Source organism: Pelodiscus sinensis, chromosome 2 (genome assembly GCF_049634645.1).
Source record: "Pelodiscus sinensis isolate JC-2024 chromosome 2, ASM4963464v1, whole genome shotgun sequence".
NCBI classification, from domain to species: domain Eukaryota; kingdom Metazoa; phylum Chordata; order Testudines; family Trionychidae; genus Pelodiscus; species Pelodiscus sinensis.
Window position 1 is genome coordinate 41,075,592 of NC_134712.1, and position 21,652 is coordinate 41,097,243.

At 41.3% G+C, this 21,652-nt stretch overlaps 1 protein-coding gene across 1 annotated transcript in view; it reads right to left on the reverse strand.

Annotated features, from left to right (window-relative positions):
- Nucleotides 1–19,256, reverse strand: part of CIBAR1 (CBY1 interacting BAR domain containing 1) — a 33,017-nt gene extending 13,761 nt beyond the window's left edge. The window contains 5 exon segments of the mRNA XM_075920386.1: nucleotides 5,026–5,031; nucleotides 6,067–6,168; nucleotides 7,946–8,014; nucleotides 11,471–11,705; nucleotides 19,153–19,256. Coding sequence (XP_075776501.1) covers nucleotides 5,026–5,031; nucleotides 6,067–6,168; nucleotides 7,946–8,014; nucleotides 11,471–11,705; nucleotides 19,153–19,241 — 501 coding nt within the window. The 5' untranslated portion in view covers nucleotides 19,242–19,256.
- Between the last annotated feature and the right edge of the window lie 2,396 nt (nucleotides 19,257–21,652).

Below are 21,652 nucleotides of genomic sequence, written 5' to 3' on the forward strand. Positions count from 1 at the left end.
AGGAAAATATTTTTTATGAAATTGAAAATAAAATATTTATAGTACAACTTATGTAATCTTGGGTAAAATATCAATCAATATGCTTACATAGAAATTATTTTTGTCTACAATGTCTGCCTTTCCTATATTGTGTGTATTTATGCATGAAATATTTGCTACAGCAAAAATATACAGAAGCATTGAATATTTCCTTTGGGAGCTTGTCAGAAATGTGCTATAGCAGAAACAGTTGCAAACTTCAGTATTATTTATTATCTATTAGAATATAGAAATGAATATTATTCTGCAGGTAGTCAGCAGTTGTTTAGAGGGGAGACAAGTTTTTTCAGTGTATTCCACTAATGATTGTGCAGCAGTACACTAGTTAGTTAAAAATGAGTTAGGGTAACTCATCTGCTAGAAAAAATTAATTGTTACCACATGTTTGGCATATATCCGGTGGTCATCATCAGGGTAGATAGCTGCTGGAAGTGGTACAATATTTGTATATCATGTAATATTTAATTATCAGAATCAATCTGAATAATCAAATCACAAAGGGCAAAAACGCAAAATAAAAGTATGTCATTATTTGTAGAAGAGGTTGATTTGAGAAAAGTCTACTATTTTCATGAAGTTATACAGATAAGACGACTCTGAACATTTCTGATATCTGCTTGGCTGCAGACAGAAGTCTGAAGTACACATCATATTTGTGTAATTATCTTATTGAATGCAACACATATAAACTACTTATAAAAGGTAATGACTTTTAGAAGAGCTGTAGAATGTCTTCTATGAACATATGTGAATAATGAAGAATAGATTGATAACCCTCCATATAATTACAGGCTACTGAATATCTAGTACAACAACTCAAAAAAAAAAAAAAAACCACAATAATTTTCAGATAGTTGAAACATTCCTAATTCTCCCTTAGAATCTGTTTGAAATGTTTGATATTTTGTTGTCACACTGAGCACTGTCACAATTCCATCAGAGCACACCCCATTTTCCCTAGCGCATATGCATTTCATTGTTGCACAAGCACTCTCACATATTCCTGCATATAGATGAGGGTAACTTCTAGAAGAGGTAGCAGCACCATCATGTTAGGAACAAGATGCTCTGAGCTATCACCCTCCATTTCTGATAGGGGACACTTGAAAATACAGGTTGAACTTCTATAATCTAGACCTCCCTTGTCAGGTAACATCTGTAGCCTGGCAATTGTGGATGAGCAAGGGCTGGAGCACTGACAAGGAGAAGATGAGGCCCTGCACTCAGCAACTCCTTTCCTCTGCCCTCCCAGAACACTGCAAATAGCTGATTTGTGGTGTTGAAGCTTAGCATGTTTCAGTTGCTACCTGAAGGAGTCCATTCGTGGCAATTTCTCACTTGTTTTATTCTTAGCAAACATTATCCAGAGATGGTTTGCTTATCACAGTACAATAAACATATCAGTAAGGCACAGACAGACTATCTCTGAGCTGGACTGATCCCAAGATGAGTGAACTCAGGGCCGGCTTTAGGCCGATTCCCCCGAATCGGGCCCTGCAGCCTAAAGCCATGGTCACCAACCGGTCGATCGTGATTGACCGCAAGCCTCGACCAGTCGATCGCAAGGCATTCGGGCCCCCCCACTCTCCATTTTTCCCCCGCCCCACTACCTATCTCCAGCATAGTGCCGGCTTCCCACGGGGTGGACGGAAGTCCTGCCTGCAGCTTCGCGCCACTTCCAGGGGCGGAAGTGTGCTGGCTGCTCCCTTCCCACAGTCTGTGGCATGCTGCAGGAGGGGGCATTAGCCCCGGAGGAGGAGTGTGGCAGCTTCCCTGCACCGTGGGGGGAGAGGAGGGGGTCGGCCCCGGGGCAGGCACGCGCAGGGGTTTGGCCCCAGGGCAGGCAGGACATGACTCTGCCCTGTAGCTAGGGATTTAAAGGGGCTGTGACTCGTGTCTGTGCAGGGTGCGGGGTTTTTTTTTTTGCTGAACAAAAAATCCTGGCTGCCGGGTCCCCGTAGAAACTGCTCGAATTAGGCCCTGCACTTCCTAAAGCCAGCCCTGAGTGAACTATGGGTACTCCTGAATCAGAATTACATTATGCTATATTATGAAACATATCCATTCCCAGCTCCACAGCCTCTTTATGCATGGGAATGAATATATTCCTTTTGTGAACACCACTTTTGAATAGAATTCATTTCCCCTAAGAACACAGCAATATCTTGGCAACACAGATGCAACAACTAGATATAAACTTCACATTAGCGCCTTATTTGCTTTGCATGAACAACGTCCAACAACGTGTTTATCTGATTCCTTGTGATCTGCCTTGAGTTCTGGTAGTATTGCAAAATGGTTGTCAGACTCCACTTTTACTGCTTGTAAGATGCCATGAAACCTACCAAGAAAGGTATACTTCACAACCAGGTAACAATCTGTATTAATACTTAATAATTCAGTCACTGAGAAGAAAGCCTGTAATTTCTGATTTATTCTTTGAATGTCTTTAAGCATTGGTTTGGAAATGGTACTAACGGAGCGGGGTTTCAAACTTCTTGCATTTGTACATTTCCCCCTGAGGTTTCTCTCACCAGATGACTGATTCTTCATCTGCATACTTGTCACCAACAAAAGCAGTGTCTTGACATTTTAATCAAAGGATACAGTTCAGCAGCTGATCAAACCGTCCCAATTTTACACTTGGTAGTATCAGTGCACACCATCTGCAAAAACATGAGGTCAACAAATAGCTAATGTTGATTCAAAAGCTGACAGTAGCTCAGCCACTGACTTTTCTAGATGGTGAATTGCTTTTTTGGGTCTTTCTTAGAGATTTATGCAAATTGAAGAAGGAAATTGGGAGCACTTCCAGCCAATGTGCCTGCTAATCTTTCCCATCCACATGTGGCTTTTTCCCATCCAAGGGTGAAATAAATTTTTGTGCGCACCATCAGTAGATGCAAAAAACTGAGCTGTGGGTATTTAGCTCATGCCTGAGCAGCTGCTCCTGTGCACAGCTTACAGCAATGGTGGGCAATCTGCAGCTCAAGGGCTGCATGCAGCCCATCAGGGTTCTATGTGTGGTCCACGAGCCATTTTGTTTACTGTTTCCCACATACAGGGTTGCCAGATTCCATTGTTTTTTGTCCATAGTTTTTCCTACCAATATCACTAAAGTGACATGCACATAAAGCAAGGGCAAGTTAAGTGAGGTGCATGCTGATTGCACAAAACACTGATTGTGAGAGCTGTATGCTCCCTCTTCATCCAATCAAAGCACTGCTATGGTTCAATCAGCACACCCCAAAAAATGTACTACACAAAGCAGTTAGCAGAACTACCTTATTCCAGGAAACCGTCTTGGTTCCAACAATTTTGTGGCCCACTCATAAGCCCAGGTTGCCTATTTCTGGCTCACAGGGAACATTGGTGCCAGCTCATAGTTCACCACACACTTGATATCAACATCTCTGGACTTGGCAAGTGCTGCTAGCTTGCTGAATATCTGACCATCAATAGTTCTTGTTTGTGCTGTCCTGCTGCTGCTTGATTGGTTTGTTGCGATTACCAAATGATCTGAGATTATATCTTTTTATGGGATCAAAGAGGCCTACTTCACCTTCTTGCACTCAATGTGTTAAAAACTAATTCTTTTACTCTATTCTCTTATTATGTACAAACTTTCAGCAGTTTCTGGTGGAGCCACAGTAGATATTGCAATGTACACAAGGAGCTGTCTGTTGTGTAGGCTTGTTCCAGGTTGAGTGCTAAAAGAATGTGCCATTCTTTTAGTCATGTTTGTAATATCTTGGACATTTTCATTAGCAACCATGCATTCTGTAGTTGTTTCTTTATGGAGACCTGTCTCTGAAGCTGAATTCCACACATTTTTGTTGTAGCTATTAATGAGTCAAGTAACACTTGGTCAAAACCTTCTCTTCCATTCCAAGATGCAGATGCTTTCCATAACCCTTGTTAGGAGATTGCTCAATGGCCACACCAAGCCATATACCACTAAAAGATCAGGCAAACCAGTAAACTTCTCCCTATCAATTAAGGTCTGATATATATCTAGCTTCTCCTTCTCCAGAAATCTGTCTTCTGCTACATTTACACAATCCCATCTAAAACAGTTCACATGACCACTTGGAAGTCAAGCGTAATCATCTCTATGAATGTGTGAACCTGTTACCATTTCTCTTTGCTTCTATGTAATTCATCAGTAGTTGGACAAAATCCATTATACGGTTTTGCCAGAACAGAAGTATATTTGAACAATTTTTCCCTGGGTAAGGTAAGTGTCCATGAACTGGCAGAGTGATTGAATGCTGGTCATGAAGTCTGTCATGGCATTTTAAATACTGATAACGTTTTATCATTAGAAGATAATGATAATGTCTTAGCTGCACAACTTTATATAGTCAAAAACCCTTCTCAAATCAATCCATTCTACAAATGAAGACAAATATTTAGAAGTATTTCTTGGTACAGACTAGCCCATAATGTTATATGCAAACAAACTTTTGCTTTAACCAAAGGCAAAGTACAGTAGACTTCCGATAATCCGGAACCTATGGGAACTAGGTGGTGCCGGATTATCAAATATGACGGAGTATCAGGAGGTACTATAAGCTGGTTATGAATATACTGCATACAGTATATACTGTATATAAAGCAAAATGCAGGACAATGTAGCACTTTAAAGACTAACAAGATGGTTTATTAGATGATGAGCTTTCGTGGGCCAGACCCACTTCCTCAGATCAAATAGTGGAAGAAAATAGTCACAACCATATATACCAAAGGATACAATTAAAAAAAATGAGGAAGTGGGTCTGGCCCATGAAAGCTCATCATCTAATAAACCATCTTGTTAGTCTTTAAAGTGCTACATTGTCCTGCATTTTTAACCATCTTGTTAGTCTTTAACATTTTTTGCCGAAGCTCACTCACTAGGCTCTTGCCATTTTGATGCCGGACTATCAGGAGTGCCGGACTATTGGAGTTTTACTGTAGTATGGGAAAATGAATAAAATGTGTCACTTGGGACTAAATATTTCCCAAGCTTTCCAAAACAGTAGTATTTTTTGAGTACACAGCTGCATTATCAATTGTTTTCTGCCAATTTTGGTCACAGATAGTTTCTTTGAGTTATGGCCCTTTTTGTGACTTTATTATTTTTTTTTTCAGTTTGGAGGTTGACAATGTGATATAGAAAAAAAACGGTGATATAGAAAAAAACTGGACCATTTTCAGACTCTATATTTTTACATAATGACCACTAGATAGGTACCTAAAAAGTGATAGCAATGAAGCTTCTCTAGATTATGGGTTTTGCTTTCGTGCCCAAAATGAGTCTGAGGTGGCAGACTACATCTTTTCCTGCCCTAATCAGCCTTATTGAGCAACAGCAACAGTGGAGGAAGTTCATGCCCCCCATGGCCGGCAGGAAAGTTCAATAAAACTGCTAGAGAGATAAGATGACAAAATAATGGAAACAAAGCTAAAATTAAACAAAACGTTAAAAAAAAAAGAAAGCCAACATTTATTCTATACTTACTTTCTAAAGAAATACAACTCATAATAGGATATAATCTTTCCATAAACTTCAGATACCATATACAACAGACATTAAAACCTACTGTCAATGTTAGAAAAATGTGGAAATGTAAATATTGAAATATTGCGACGGAAAAATTTCAGAGAGGTAGCCGTGTTAGTCTGTAACTTTAAAAACGAGTAGACCTTAGAAACTAACAAAAATATATAGAATTGTTAATCACAAAAGCTCATTTTTCTATATATTTTTGTTAGTCTCTAAGGCGCCACAGGACTACTTGTTTTTGTAACTGAAAACATGTCAGATACTGTCAGATACTTTTTGTTAAATAAATGCTACTATAGCAAATGTTTTAAGTTATAGCTAATAAGCTGACAAATATAAAATATAACAATTTGTGATTCATGATCAATGTACAATATAATCACTTTATATACAATTTCTTTCACATCTTTCTAAATATAGTATTTTTAATTACAGGAAAACCAATTGCTTCTTATATTCATTAGAAATAGAAAGGATACAATAATGTGTCGATCTGATGGATTCCTCTGACGTGTCCTTTCCAGTTGAGATAACTGCTTAGCTTCTCGATTCTTTGCTGTTAAAGTTGCTTTGAGATCATCCTGCAAATATATTTATAACAATTTAGTATATGGTGAAATAGAACTAGGGGTGTATGAAATACACTTGTCTGCATTTATGAGTTGTCCAGAAAACTTACAAATGTTTTGCTCTAAACCCAGTTTTTTATGGGTGAATCCTGTGAAATGAGGAGCACTTCCTCAAAAAGACATCAATGGGCACTCGGTGTGTTTAGCACCTTGCAGGATTGGACCTCAGGCTGTGCCATTTTTTAAATGTTTAGATGGAAAAATGAGAATAAAATCACTATTTTTAAAATAAGAGTTTATTAGATGGCCAAAAAGCCACAATTCCGCAATCAAGAAAGAGGTCAACTTTGCTAAAAACCCATGCTGGTTCAGTGGCAAAGTGTAGCCATCATTTAGAAATAAAAAAGCAATATATGACAAATAGAAAAAGAAGAAATAGCAATCAATATAAATTAAAAGTATGAATTATAGGAGATTGATAAGGGAAGCTAAAAAAATCAGGGAAAACCCATGGCTGGCAGAACTAGCGTTTTAAAAGTACATTAGGAACAAAAGAAAGCCTAGCAATGCGATGGGTCCCATGCTGGATGAAATGGTAAAAATGTTACTAATGATGCAGAAAAGGCAGATGTGCTCAATAAATATTTCTGTTCTGTATTTGGAAAAGCAACAGAATAATATACTTATACAATATGAGAATGATGAAGTACTTTACAGTCTGTTAATTACAGAGTAGTATGTTAGACAATGCCTACTCAGGATAAATATATTACAATTAGCTGGCCTGAGTAACTTGCGCCCAACAATCCTAGAAGAGTTAGTTGAGGTGATTAAGTATCCCACTGATGTTAATTTTTAGTAAATTTTGGAATTCAAGGGCAATTACAGAGCACTGGAAGAAGACTGTTGTGCCTATATTCAAAAAAGGCAAGCAGGATGATATAGGAAATTATAGGCTGGTTAGCCTGATGTCAAGAGAGAACAGAAGCCTAAGTTAGATTCAATTAATAAAAGAATTCAAGAATAGGAATACACTTAATGAAAGTCAACATAATTTTAAAGAAAGCAAGTCTTGTCAAACAAACCTTATTTAATTCTTTGAGGAGATTATAAATTTGGTTGATAAACATGCTGTGTAGGTATAACAATTAACTTAGTATTGCACAACATTCGGATTAAAAGCTAGGCACTATAAAATATCAAGAGATCATATGTTAAATGGATTAAGAACTAGCTACCTGACAGATTTCAAAAAGTAGTTGTCAATGGGCAATCATCAGTAAATGGGGATTTTTCAAGTGAGAGTCTCCTGGAATACGTATAACAGTAGGCCTAATGCTATTTCAACATTTTCATCAATGCTCTAGAAGTAAATATAAAATCACGCCTGAAAGTTTCCAGATGACACACTGACTTTTTAAAATTCAAATTAAATTAGTTAAAATCTGAAGGGGTAATTCACTTAACACAGTGAAGTCTTTCTATTTCCTATATACAGAAATGCAGTTCTTTTCCTAAAGCATTTGCAAACAAGTTTTAACATATCTCCTAGACATCATTGTCGAGGCTTGGACCCCATCCTCTTAGTTGTTTCCTGAAATGTATCTGCTTCATATATGTCCCCAGATGCAATTCCAATGTACTGTTGTGAGTTACATACCTATATCTTTGTTGCAATAACTATTTTAATAGGAAATAGTTAAATAATTTGGTATGCTTAACAAGCTTCACCAAAATGACTATAAGAATACACTAAAGTTTGAGAAAAAATACATTATATTGTACCTACCCTTTTAAGTTTTACTATGGTCCCATAACTTTTCAAAGGATCAACAACTTTGGCTTCAAGCCTTTCAACCTAGGGAAAAAAGTCAAGTTACCCAAGTCCTCTGCATAGTAAATCTATCGCTAGAAAACTGACTACTGTAAGAGTAATGTTGAGACTACTAGGATTTTAATCATATTCATGGATGAAAAAGTGACGGTGGAGATTGAATACATAGGCAGAAGCAATAGAACTAATCAAGTCATATTGATCTCGATATATCCCTAATGTAAATTGTACGAGGAGTAAGGGAAGTCGGGAGAAGAGTGCTCCAGCTTGAAATAACTTGTGTAGATAGCGCCAAAATTCACAATAAGCTATTTCGACTTAAGCTACACAATTAGCGTAGCTTAAATTGTGTATCTTATTTTGAGTTTAGCGCTGCTGTGTAAACATGCCCTTAGATCAGTGGTTCTTAACCTGGGGTGCATGCAGCCCCTGGGGGTGCAAAACAAGCCAGATTTTTATGACGTATCTTAGGTTTAAAGAACTGACCTACTTCAATGATTTTTAATAAGGGGTGAGAAAACATATTTTGAGAACCAAAGGGGTGCAGGCTGCAGTAAGGTTAAAAACCACTGCCTTAGAGACAAGCTCTCATACCAACAGAAGTTGGCTCAATAAAAGATATTACAGACTGGACCTCACTGATCCAGCACTCTTGGAACCTGAGCAGTCCCAAAGGCCCTAGGCTCCATGAGGTGCTGCTACTTTGAAACACCCCCTCTAATTCCCCCGCCCTTGCTGCCACAGAATATTATATCAAGTGACCAGCCTGACATAGAAGAGAAGACTCCTTCTCTCCATGCAAGAACTGAAATGGCATTGTGAACAAGGGGCAGACACTACAGAAAGAGTTTTAAGGACTTTGAAACTAACCAGGGTCTTGTATAGCAGTTAAGTATCACCCGGTAAGCATACAATAAGCTGCTTATTATTTCTGATATGTATTCAGTGTAAATCATTTGTTCTAAACAAGCTGTGCTGGTTACTTGTCTATCCTGTCATTAACTCTGGATGAGAACAGAACAGCAGGTTTTGAACTAGTATCTCTCTGCTCACCCATTGCAGCTAAATCCCTGAACCCAAATGTAGCAAATGACATTTGGAAAAAAACACTTTTATAAAAAATTCTTTCTAAAGAAAATGGAGCATGTTGTCCATTGCATGCCAGATTGTAAAGATTGGACAGGCAGAAATTACTTAATTAAATTCACTAAATTTGGGAATAAAAAAATGTCAGTCACAAGTTTTTTGATATACCCGGAAGTATGTCAAGTTTGCAAAAACTTTTTAGTAAGTGCAAGTCAGTTGTAAATATTGTAAACAGCCCTTCTGTATTACATTTTCTTCATCAGTATTTCTAAGCTGATTTTATGTTTTAAATATATTATTAAGCCTTTATTACTATAAAGTAATAATTCCAGATTATTATATATTTAAATTCACAGAAACAAATATATTATTTTAAATTAATCAGTCAGAGCAGTTTAGTGTGTTCATAGCAAAGCTCATGGCTTTTAGAAAAAGGGAACACTAATTTACTTCCTATGATTTTCATAAGACATGTTTATGAAATTTCACTATGTTTATCTTAAATTATGTTTCCAAAGATTTTAGGCAGATCAAAAGATTTTATATCTTACTAAGGTACTGATTTTGGTGGACGGTTCTCTTAAAACTAGTTTATCAAATAGTCAGAAGTAAAAGGGAAACTCACTTGTCCAGCTATCTAGAAAAGGAATGTGTGTGTGTGTGTGTGTGTGTGTACACACGTACATACACATGCAAGTTTTTATACTATAGTAATTAAAATGTATTTTTAGATAAGGGTGGTCTTTTGAAAAATTAATAAAAAATGTGTCTGAAGAGCCAAATATTTGAGGCTAAAGCTGAATCCTCAGATTGTGCATCTAAATTATTTTTTAGAGATGTGATTTTATAATCTTCAGCCAGAAACTAATGAAATATTAAAGCAAATTTTAAACTAATGACATAGTAATGCACAACTATTTTTGTCCGTAAATAGGGTTGGCACATGCCTGTTAAATGGTTTCATTATCACTTAATGGTTCTTTCCTAGGTTCAATGTTATAATAATAGATCTGGTAAACTGGAAGGTTTTTCAATTTTAAATTAATAGATTCATTTCTGGGGAAGAGTCACCAGTCTGCAAGGTGCAACCCAGGGGAGATATTGCCTCCCCTTGCCTGTTACACCTGTCACCCATGATCATCACAGTGATTTGCAGGAATTACAGCATAAATTCCTGGTCTGAAGTGAGAGGAATGTGGGTTTCCACCCTGAGAAAAGGTGACAAAGACTGACCCGAGTGTGGTTCCCTCAAGGAGACCAAGAAGGGGTCAGAAATGCAATTATCTAACAATTAGATTCTAAAGGGTATTTAGATGCCAAAGTCACTGAAATCAATGGTAATTAAGCATCTCGGTGCTTCTAAAAATCACACTAGGTATCTATCTGCATCTCTAGACAACTAAATACCCTTAAAATCTGGGCCTAAATACACTGTGAAAGGAGCATAGGATTCATATTTTCAATTGCCCTGAGTTAAAAGGTCTATATCTCTTAAAGGCAAATGTAAAAAAGATTTATATTTTTTTCTTTTGTTTCTTAATGTACACAGATGACTTTAAAGGGTTGAGTTTTTAATTTTTTTTCCACTTTTTTTTCCCCATTATAAAAACAGCATGTCAAATAAAAAAAGAAGAATGTCAAAAAAAGAATGTCAAATATTGTATTCCACTTTTCAGTTAAGAGTACTCCATCGTGACAAATGTAAAGCACAGCATTATGAACTCCTTATAAATAAATAGGTGTTAGCATAATACAAAAATTTTAAACAAGATAAAGAGAAATCCACTGCATTCTAATTATGCCCCAATCCTATGATTAGATTCATGTGGATGGGCCTTTTGCACATGTGGACACACAATGAAGTCAGTGGAACTTCATGCTAGTTCCAGGGCTGATCCTTGCAGATTCCACTGTGGTTTCAACACCTCTCTTCCTTGATATGTTTGATGTCAACAACTCACCCATATTCCAGCTATTGACAATAACTTGTGACAAAGTGAACGATACTTGAAGGACAGCCCAATTCACAAAACCAAAAACCAAGCATTTATTAAGCATAATCTACAGCTCAGTAAATTCCATTGGCTCTCTTCTCATCTCCACTGAAGACCAGTTCTTTAAAACATGAGTGTAGCTACTCAGGGGGACAATTCACTAGGCATGAAGATAAGAATGGGCATAAGGCAATTCACAATTTGGTTTTAGGTCTTCAGAAATGTCATAGTAGGGTAATCTATGAAAGCTAGTGGGGGCTTATTTTGCTTTGTTACTAACACATTTATTACTAATGCATTTAAAAGTGGTGTTTCCTCAGTCTTTGGAGACAGACAAGGTATATATTATGATAATTATATTAAAAAGATCAGTTTACAAGCACAACATGCAATTCTTTACCTCTGCTTGGCGATAATCTTGAAGTTTGGCAAATTCATCTGCAAAATTCTTCAATCCAAGTTTTAAGCTTGGTGTCTCTGTAGCTGCATATGCATATATTTCGTTTACTAGAAGGTCTGCTTTGTCTCGTAGTCTAGCAGTTTTACGCACATATGCTGCAAATATTTGGCACAATTCACCAAAATGTTTTTCCACATTTGAAACAGCCTCTCGTACTTGTCTAGTCTGATTGTCCCTAGAGACCAAGGAAAAATGAGAAAAAAGCAAAAGCCCAACATAATTACAATACATACAGATTAAACAAGCTTGACAGTACTGTCATCACTATTTCATAAACAACATATTTCAAATTGGTCATTTTACTTCTGGGCAAAATGGAAAGTAGAGGAAAATTATGCTTAATTCCAAGGTGATGTATAAAAATACAAATACAATAATAAAACTTGAGATTTGGTTTTCAGCTTAAAACTCATCAAACTGAATTTTAAAAAGTAAAAATGCAATAAGACCCAAACCAGATACAGCTACATACTTAAGAAAATTTTAATAAAACTCCCATGGAGTTAGATGCTTTGGGAATCTCAAAGGTTATTTATCTGCATCTTTAGACACTTACATACATTTAAAAATCTGGCCTGAATTTTGTTAAATGTACAAATAATATACTGAAAGACTAAAGAGGTTTTTTTTCATTGGTTTTAACTTTATTTAAATGACAGAACTTTGGGTATAATCATTTCCAGTGCTTCTTTTGTATTGTTAGACTATTTCTCCTGTTTTAATGCATGTTTTTCACACACCATTAGATGCGGAAAATGTATTTTAAAATAGAAAAATATGAATGCAAACCCCACAGAAATCTCTGAGGTGGGCAAAGCACCAGAAAACTTTCTTAAAATAGATTTTGAACTGATTGTATACCTTTGAAAATATTGTCTTAAATATAAGGCTCTCTCAAGTCCATCTTTATTCCCTAATGTAAACCAGGGATAAGTATTTTGAAATAACGCCCCTTATTTCAAAGTAAGTGCAGTGTCCAACTACCAAGCCTGTTTATTTGAATTAGCAGGTTGGTTATTTTGAAATAACAACTCCTGCTTGTCATGAGGAATAACACTTATTTCAAAATTGCAGCTGGGGAAGCTCATGGTAGCAAAGCCTACAATGAGGAGGTCATCGTCCCTCCAGTGCGATGACCCTCCATAGCAGGATGGTGTTGATGGCCTTCACTACCTGGATGAGCACGGCCCCAATCATGGATTTCCCCATACTGAATATTTTCCCTATGGCACGGTAGCTCTCCAGTGTTTCAAGCTTCCAGAGGGCAATGGCGATGTACTTCTGCAGTGGAATGGCGGGTCTCATGAAGGAGTCCCATCACCTGAGGGAAGGGGTGTGCCATTTGCAGAGCTCCAGGAAGGTGGCCTTCCACATGCAGAAGTTCTGGAGTCACTACTGGACGTCCCATCGCTGCAGGATGATGTGGAACTGGTCTTCCTCCGCGTTGTTGCAGTATGCAAGGGATGGAAGACCATTAGGTGTATTAGGAGCGCAAGGGCCTGGGTGAAGAGGCCTCCTGGTCCAGGCTGCTCATTGTGGTCCTGAATCAGCACGTGGGCAGTGTGGATCAACTGTTCCATGAGGTGCAGCATGAGGCCCATGAGCCTGGCACTGCTTTGCAGCAGCTGTGGCTCCATGCAGTCAGTGCTGTGGCGTCTGCAAGGGCAACCAGAGGACATGGCGTGAGCTTGGTGACCTGCAAGGGGGTAGGCAGTGGAGAAGTGGCATGTGAGATGTAGCTGGAAAGCGGAGCTCCTTTAAGCATGTATCTCTGCTAGCCTCAGCAAGCAGCCACAGGAAGCGTCCTCTCTCCTGGTGCCCTCTCTGGAATGCTTCAGGGGGCTTTAATTGCAATACAGGCACCAATCAGTGTGGATATGCTATTTCGAAATAATTCTGTGCTATTTTGATGCTGCCTTGTAGTGTGGACTGGACGCGCTATTTCAAAATAGTTATTTCGGGAGTTATTTCAAAATAATTTCCTAGGGTAGACATGCCCTTAGCGTGTACTAAGGCCCCATTCCTGCAATCAAATGTACATAGGTGTAAGCTTCCACTTAGACAAAAAAAGACATTAGTAGGGTTCTGCACTGGCAAAGGGCTCTGCTCATGCTGATTGCAAGATCAGTGCCTTAGTTTTAATGGTTCTAACTTTCACTAGAGGTGAATCATAATTCTAAAAATAAAATCTGGCATATTATTTAAACAAAGCAAAAAATAAAAACCTAATTTAAGAAATATTAACAATGCCATCACAATCACCAAGAAAATAGTATCCAATACCAACAACATAGAAAGTTGCAGGATAAAACTCTGGTGTATAAAATTGTAGATGAGCCTTTTGTTAGGTGGATTGGTGGGAGGAGGAGTACAGAAAAATAACTTGGCCAACAGAACTCAAATGCTATGAACACTAGAGCTCAGGAAGTCCCTGAAGCAAGTACTTTCTCCTTTTAACCTCCTCAGAGTTCGTAAGTGTGGTCTCATGAATAGGATTTAGGTTGTCAATAACATGCAAGGTAAATTTTCCACATATGTACATCTTTGACTCAATGTATTAACCAAAAGAAAATAACATATATGTAAATTATTTTAATTGGTTATATACATGAGTTATATTCAAGACACAAGAAATCGTTCTTCCGCCTTAGTTGGAGTATTGTGTCCAGTTCTGGACACCACATTTCAAGAAAGATGTGGAGAAATTGGAGAAGGTCCAGAGAAGAGCAACAAAAATGATTAAAGATCTAGAGAACATGACCTATGAAGAAAGACTGAAAGAATTGGGCTTGTTTAGTTTGGAAAGGAGAAGACTGAGAGGGGACATGACAGCAGTTTTCAGGTATCTAAAAGGGTGTTACAAGGAGGAGGGAGAAAAAATGTTCTCCTTGGCCTTTGATGATAGGACAAGAAGCAATGGGCTTAAATGGCAGCAAGGGAGATTTAGGTTGGACAGTAGGAAAAACTTCCTGTCAGGGTGGCTAAACACTGGAATAAGTTGCCTAGAGAGGTTGTGCAATCTCCATCTCTGGAGATATTTAAGAGCAGGTTAGACAGACATCTATCAGGGATGGTCTAGACGGTACCGGATCCTGCCGTGAGGGCAGGGGACTGGACTAAATTACCTCTTGAGGTCCCTTCCAGTTCTAGTGTTCTATGATTCTATGTTCTGCTTTTTATATATAGGATTTTAATACTAATATCATAGCTATGCGTTTGCATAAAAGTTATTAATTAGGAAACTCAAGTTAATGATGGGTTTAGGGTAGGACTTAAAATTTCAGCGTCCAACCAAAACCTGGATATTTTATACTTATTAATCTCATTAAACCATTCGATAAATTGAATTCAAGACTTATTTAGTTGGCATTCATATTTTGCTTGATACTTCAGTCTCCTCCTCCTCTCTGTTTAATTAGTGCCTTCAGTTTATGGTTTCACCTCTGCATCACATGTATCACAACGTCAGCAGCATTATATTGCTACTGTCAGCACAATTCTACTGCTATTGAAGTTCACAGATTCTCAACACATTCATTCTACTGTTTGGTGCCCACAGCAATTCGCTACAGGCCAAATTCTGCAAATGTTAATGATCAATTGCAGAGTTCTGTAAGAAGTTCCACTGACTCCATAAAACTACTCAAACACTGTGCTCGGTAGGGTACAGAAATTCAGGTGATATGTTATTAGTAAGATGGACAAGATCCTTAGCTTGGAATTTGCTCACTTCTCACTTATTTGGCACTATAAATTAAAACTTTAATTTGTGTGAGTTGCCTTCAGATTCTGAAAGCCTGAAATGATCCTGGCTTTTAATTTTGACCAATGTAACCAACCCTCCAAACTAGTGATTTTCAACTTTTTGGCCTACACCCTGCTCAACGTACACCTTTCCACAGACCACCATTCAGCCATCAATGATGGAAAAATGCCTTTGCTTATCTCTAAAAACCTTACATTGGAAATTATTCATATTAGATTACTGGAGCATACAAAGGTAAATAAGCAGCTATAACACAAGGAAGCATTTATAACAGATAAGAAAGACATATTATTAAGCAAAATCATTAAATAGATTAAGCACTTTATCTTTATCATGTTAGTTTAACAAACTTTGTTTTAAAGACAGTAAAATATTAATTATGTACAAAACAAAAAGGTTTCAACATTGCCATAATTTATTGCAGGGGTGAGGATACTTTTTTGGCTTGGGGCCACTGATCCACAGAAAATCAGTCAGAGGTCACACAAAAGTGAGGAGCAAAAACAACAACAAAAACTCCAACTCAACTGACACTCTCCTCATGCTGCTGCCCCATGGGGGGAGGGAAGGGAGAACCGAGGTTAAGGGTTTCCCACAGACCAGATTAACTTTCCTGGGGTCCTAGGGCTAATAGATTTTGAGAGCCCCCTAAATTCCGGGGTGGGGCCAAAAATGAGGGATTCGGTGTTTGGGAGAATGCTGCAATGGAGCAGGATAGGGATGGGGTGCAGGGTCTGGGTGGGAGGTAGGATGCAGGATCAGGGTGGGGGTATGGCTGGGAGGCTGGGTGCAGGATCTGCCTGAGGGTGGGAGGTAGCGTACAGGGTTCAAAAAAGAGCTAGATGGATGTTAGGTACATCAATAGCTGTTAGCTAGGATGGGTAGGAATGGTGTCCCCAGCCTCTGTTTGTCTGGAAATGGGTGACAGGGGACGGATTACGTGAGGATTACCTGTTGTGTTCCCTCCCTCTGGGTTATCTTGTATTGGCAACTGTTGGTAGACAGGATACAGGACTAGATGGAGCATTGGTCTGACCCAGTATGGCTGTTCTTGTGTTCTTAAATGGCCTGGAGGTGGTCAAGAGGGAGGGAGTAGGAGTGGGCTGGGCATGACGGGGGTGGAGAGGCACTTACCTCGCTATGCACATCCCACTGCTCCCAGGCACCACTCCCCGCTGCTCCCATTGGCCACCATTCTGGCCAAGGGAAGCATCAGGGAAAGCCTCCAGGCAAGCAGTTTTCTGCACTGACGTTCCCCTAACCAGGGTGAAGATAGAGTGGCAGCACATGGAGCCACTTCCTGCTGATGCGAGCCAGATCCAGCCTGCCAAGCTCGGGGCTGCCCCACTCCTGCAGCAGGAAGCCAGCACTGGCACTCCAACCACGCTGGGGTAGGAGGAGAGGATGGGATAGCAGGGCTGGAGCACCACTGCAAGCTTCCCACTGCAGGGTTAAGGAGCCTGAGCCCGTGGTCCACCTGCAAGATGGTCATGGACCACTAGTGGTATGCGGACCGCACTTTGAGAACCACTACCCCAAACCCAGAAAAATCAAAGGAAATTCAATGCTTCAAAATGAGCATATTGTTTCAGTCTATATTTTCTTGACAAGACAAACATGTTGAAAATGAAAAGAAATGTATTTTATCCTTTCTCTTTCAAAAGAAAATATCCTTGCAGAAGATCAATTTATGTTACCTCAAAGTAAGCAATCAATTTGAGGTAGGGTTGGGATAGTCTCCTAGTTCCTAATGCTTTTTCAAGTTTGCTATCATTTAAATAAAAGGGGATTTCACAAACTCGGTTAGAGTATAAAAAAAACTTATTGAAAAGCCCATCACAAAAATCTTTCTTCCACTAATTAACAACTAAAGTACAGATAATTTTGAGTGAGGAGTGCCTCCCCTCTCCCACTAAACTGTCTGACGCTAGTGTAGTTATAACCCAAAAGGTAACAAAGAACTTAAGGCAGGTCTGTCCAAACATTCAGCAACTTTTGCCTGCAGTTTTCCCATGTAAACAGCATTCAATTCTAAGAGATATGAATTATATGAACTTAAAAAAGGAAGTTGTGAAAACTTAGTTTGTTTTTAAAAATGTTACTTAAAGGCCATAAAAGGAACAATAGCACAAGGCTTAATTAGTAAGTCCTAATTTTATCCCTGAATACGCAATCTATATCTGGGATTGGCAAAAGCCTCTCAGTAGGCCGAATCCAGCCTGCCTCAGGCTTTGATCCGGCCCTTGCAGCAGCTCCAGACTCTGCCCCTTTGTGTGTTGTCTAGGAGCTGGAGACATGCGAGCCTTTTTAACTGTTTCTATTTAAAGGGCTTATGCCTTCCCCGCAGCTGCCAGGCAACACATTGTCTCCGATGGGTGCAGGGAATGTGCAAGCCCCTTAAATAGAAGCAGTTAAAAGGGCTCACAAGTCCTGGCTCCCTAGCAATGCGCTAGCAGGCACTGGGAGAAGTGAGCCCTTTTAACTTTTTCTATTTAAAGCGCTTGTGACCAGGACCGGACTGAGGGGTGGGCGAGCCAGGCAGTTGCCCGGGGCGCCCACCGATGGGGGGCGCCTGATGGCAGCAGTAAGGGGCACGCGGCGTCCCTTATAGCTGTCATCAGGCACCGTGCACCCGGCTCCTGCAGCACGGGCCCCATGGCGCCAGCCAGCAGCACCCTTACCCCCACGGTCACAGGGCCGTGCACGGCCCGGTGTGCGCGCTAGAAGCGATGGCCGGGCCAGGTTGGGCAGTGCATGCGCCTTGTGCCCCAGGCTGTGTGCCAGTGGCTGTGGCCATGCCGCGCATGTGCCGTGCGTCCTGGGGGCAGGCCCGCGCACCGTGGGGGGGTGGGCCTGCGCATGCGCCGTGTGCCCGGGGATGGCGCCGCACGCCTGGGCAGCCAAAATGGCTCGGGCCAGCCCTGCTCGTGCCTGGCAAGTGGCTGCATTGCCAGGCAGCCAGGTGGCAGATGCAAGCCCTTTAAACAGAAGCAGTTAAAAGGAACTCACAGCTTCTGGCCCCATGCTAGCCCATTGCCTGGGATGCACGAGCCCTTTCAACTGATTCTATTTAAAGGACTTATGCCTTCCCTACAGCTGTGAAGTAACAGCCCTGAGGAAGGCACAAGCCCTTTAAACAGAAGCATTTGAAAGGGCTCTAGCGCCCCTGACTCTCAGGCAACAGGCTAGCAGAGAGGCTGGAAACAGCAAACCCTTTAAATAGCAGGAATTAAAAGGGCTCACAGCTGCCATGCCTGGCTAACATGATGCCTGGGAGCCGCAGGAGAGGCTCGAGCCCTTTCAACTCCTGCTCTTTAAAGGCCACCCTTCTGTCCAAGGCTCTACCCCTTCCATCCAAGGCCCTGTCCCTTCTGGGGCAGCCCATGACAACTTCAAATTTTTTTAAAGAGGCCCTTGTTCAAAAATGATTGCCCACCCCGATCTGGATACACGGAATTGCCTAGACTTTATAGTGACAGGCAATCTCTGAAATGGCTTAAACAGGCAGATTGAACTGGCCATGGACAGCTGCAAGTTACTTTCTGTTGCTGTTTTATTTAGGTTTGTGGCACGCCCGCGCCTTAAATACACAACCTCGAGAAGGGCCTCATCCCGCGTCCAAAGCCTGGGGCTGATGGGTAACCAGTCAGGGCCCGGGACGCCAAAGAGCCAAACTCTCCCTCCTTCCCTCTTCCCCACGGCAGCCACACACCTCGACCGCAGGGGCTCCGGGCCCTCCTGTGCCCAGGAACGGGGCGCCGTCCGCCTGCCCCCCGCTCCAACCGCCGCGGCCTCTCGGTCCCCGCGGGGCGGGGGCGTCATGCGGGTCAGTCGTGGCAGGGGGCACCGCACTTACCTGGCGTCCAGCCCGCGGCCCAGCATCATCATGGCGGCCGGGAGGGAAGGGGAACCGCGGCGCACGCTCCGCTTTCACCCAGTTCCCATGGACACCGCGCGCCGCCCACGGCCCGGGCTGCGGAGGCTGACCCGCCCCCCGCGCCTGGCGGGGCGAAAGGCTGAAAGCGACGCCGAGATTCCTACTCACAGCCCCGGCAGCACGTGCGCTGTGTAAACCACAAAGGGCGAGTCTGTGTCCTCACAATGACAACTCTGCCCTCTTTCCCCCACGGCCGCACTTCTCTTTGCCCAGGACTAGGTAGCTGCGACATCCCGCTGGCCCGCCCGTGAAGGATTCCTTCGGAGCACAAACTTGGCAGCATTCCTGGGCAAGCGCTATAGAGCCGTGTGTCTCCGGGCTCGTCTAGAGCCTCGAACTAACCCTGCTTTCAGAAATGGCTTCACGCAATGCACCTCACCCAAAGCCCACTGAAGCCAAAGGAAAGATTCCCCTGACTGGGCTAGGACGCTTGGATCAGAAATAACACGGGAGGGAAATGTAATCCCTCCCTGAGGGATGCTGTGAGTCTTTCAGCAAGAGAAAACAGTTGTCCAGCATCACACACTGGAACTGCTTGACATGCCCAAATCAGTGCAAACCTCAAGCACACAAACTAAGGCAAAATTCTGACAATCCAGAAATCATTTCAGCCACTACTTACGTGCAACCACCTTTGGACTTGAATATAGCAGCATTTCAGTGGCTGTTACATCCTGACTATATATGTAGAACATCACTGCATTTACGATAATGGAATAGCTCAAGGTACATTACCACAAACTGATCCACATTATCCCAGAGGTCCACCAGCAAGGACTAGCTTGCATTACCAAGGTCTTACACAGTGAATGTTGTATACATTAGTCTGATTTCCCCCTTTTGACCCAGCACATATTGTTTCTATATTTTATGTATAATTTTATAAGAATGTTCTTATTTATTTACTAGAGAAAGTAAATAAAGTGCTATTTACTTCTCATAACACAAGAAGTAGAGGTCATCAAATAAAATTAATAGGCAGCAGGTTTAAAACAAACAAAACAAAGTATTTCTTCACAAAGCACACAACCTGTGGAACTTTTTGGCAGAGGATGCTATGAAGGCCAAGACTATAACTGGGATAAAAAAAGAACTACATAAATTAATGAAGAATAGGTCCATCAATAGCCATTAGCCAGGATGGGTAAGGATGGGGTCCTTAACCTTTGTTTGCCAGAAGCTGGGAATTAGTAACAGGGAATGGATCACTTATATTACCTCTTCCGTTCAGTTCCTCTGGGGCAATTGGCCTTGGCCATTGTTGGAAGCAGAACAATCCCATCCATTGGATGAAATGGGGCATTTCCTTGGGCCCTGCACTTTGCAGGACCCCGGGGCGGTCCAGGAGGTCTTGGAGGTGTATCAGGAGGCCTAGTGCAAGAGTGAGCACAACAGGCTTTGGGCTTACTCTTGCACTCACCAGTGGCAACAGGAGCCACAGGAAGTAAAGTGACCCAGTCCCACCTGCTCTGCTCCACCATCTCCCAGCCAAGTCGCTTTGTTTCACTGTGGTGGCAGGAAGTGAAGCTACCTAGCTTCAGTCTGCTCTCCTTCCATAAGTGACATGTCTGGGAGCCAAGTATCAGAGGGTAGCTGTGTTAGTCTGGATCTGCAAAAGTGACAAAGAGTTCTATGGCACCTTTTGAACTAACAGATGTATTGGAGCATAAGCTTTTGTGGGCAAAGACCCACTTCATCAGATGCATGTAGTGGAAATTTCCAGAGGCAGGTATAAATATGCAGGGAAGAGATAATGAGGTTAATTCAGTCAGGGAGGATGAGGCCCACTTCTAGCAGCTGATGTGGAGGTGTGAACACCAAGAGAGGAGAAACTGCTTTTGTACTCGGCTAGCCATTCACAGTCTTTGTTTAATCCTAAACTGATGGTGTCAAATTTGCAGATGATCTGTAGCTCAGCAGTTTCTCTTTGAAGTCCGGTCTTGAAGATTTTTTGCTGCAGGATGGCTACTTTTAGGTCTGCTATTGTGTATCCAGGGAGATTGAAGTGTTCTCCGACAGATTGTTGTGTATTGCCATTCCTAATATCTGATTTGTGTCCATTTATTCTTTTACGTCGGGACTGTCCAGTTTGGGCGATGTATAAAGCAGAGGGGCATTGCTGGCACATGATGGCATATATTATATTGGTAGATGTGCAGGTGAATGAACTAGTGATGGTGTGGCTGATCTGGTTAGGTCCTGTGATGGTGTTGCTGGCGTAGATATGAGGGCAGAGTTGGCACCGAGGTTTGTTGCAGGGATTGGTTCCTGAGTTAGAGTCACTGTGGTGTGGTGCATAGTTGCTGGTGAGAATTTGCTTCAAGATTGGCGGGTTGTCTGTGGGCAAGAACTGGCCTGCCATGTCTGGGAGGGGGGCCCTGACTCCTGCTGCCAGTGCCAGGCTCCCTGCTAGTTCCCT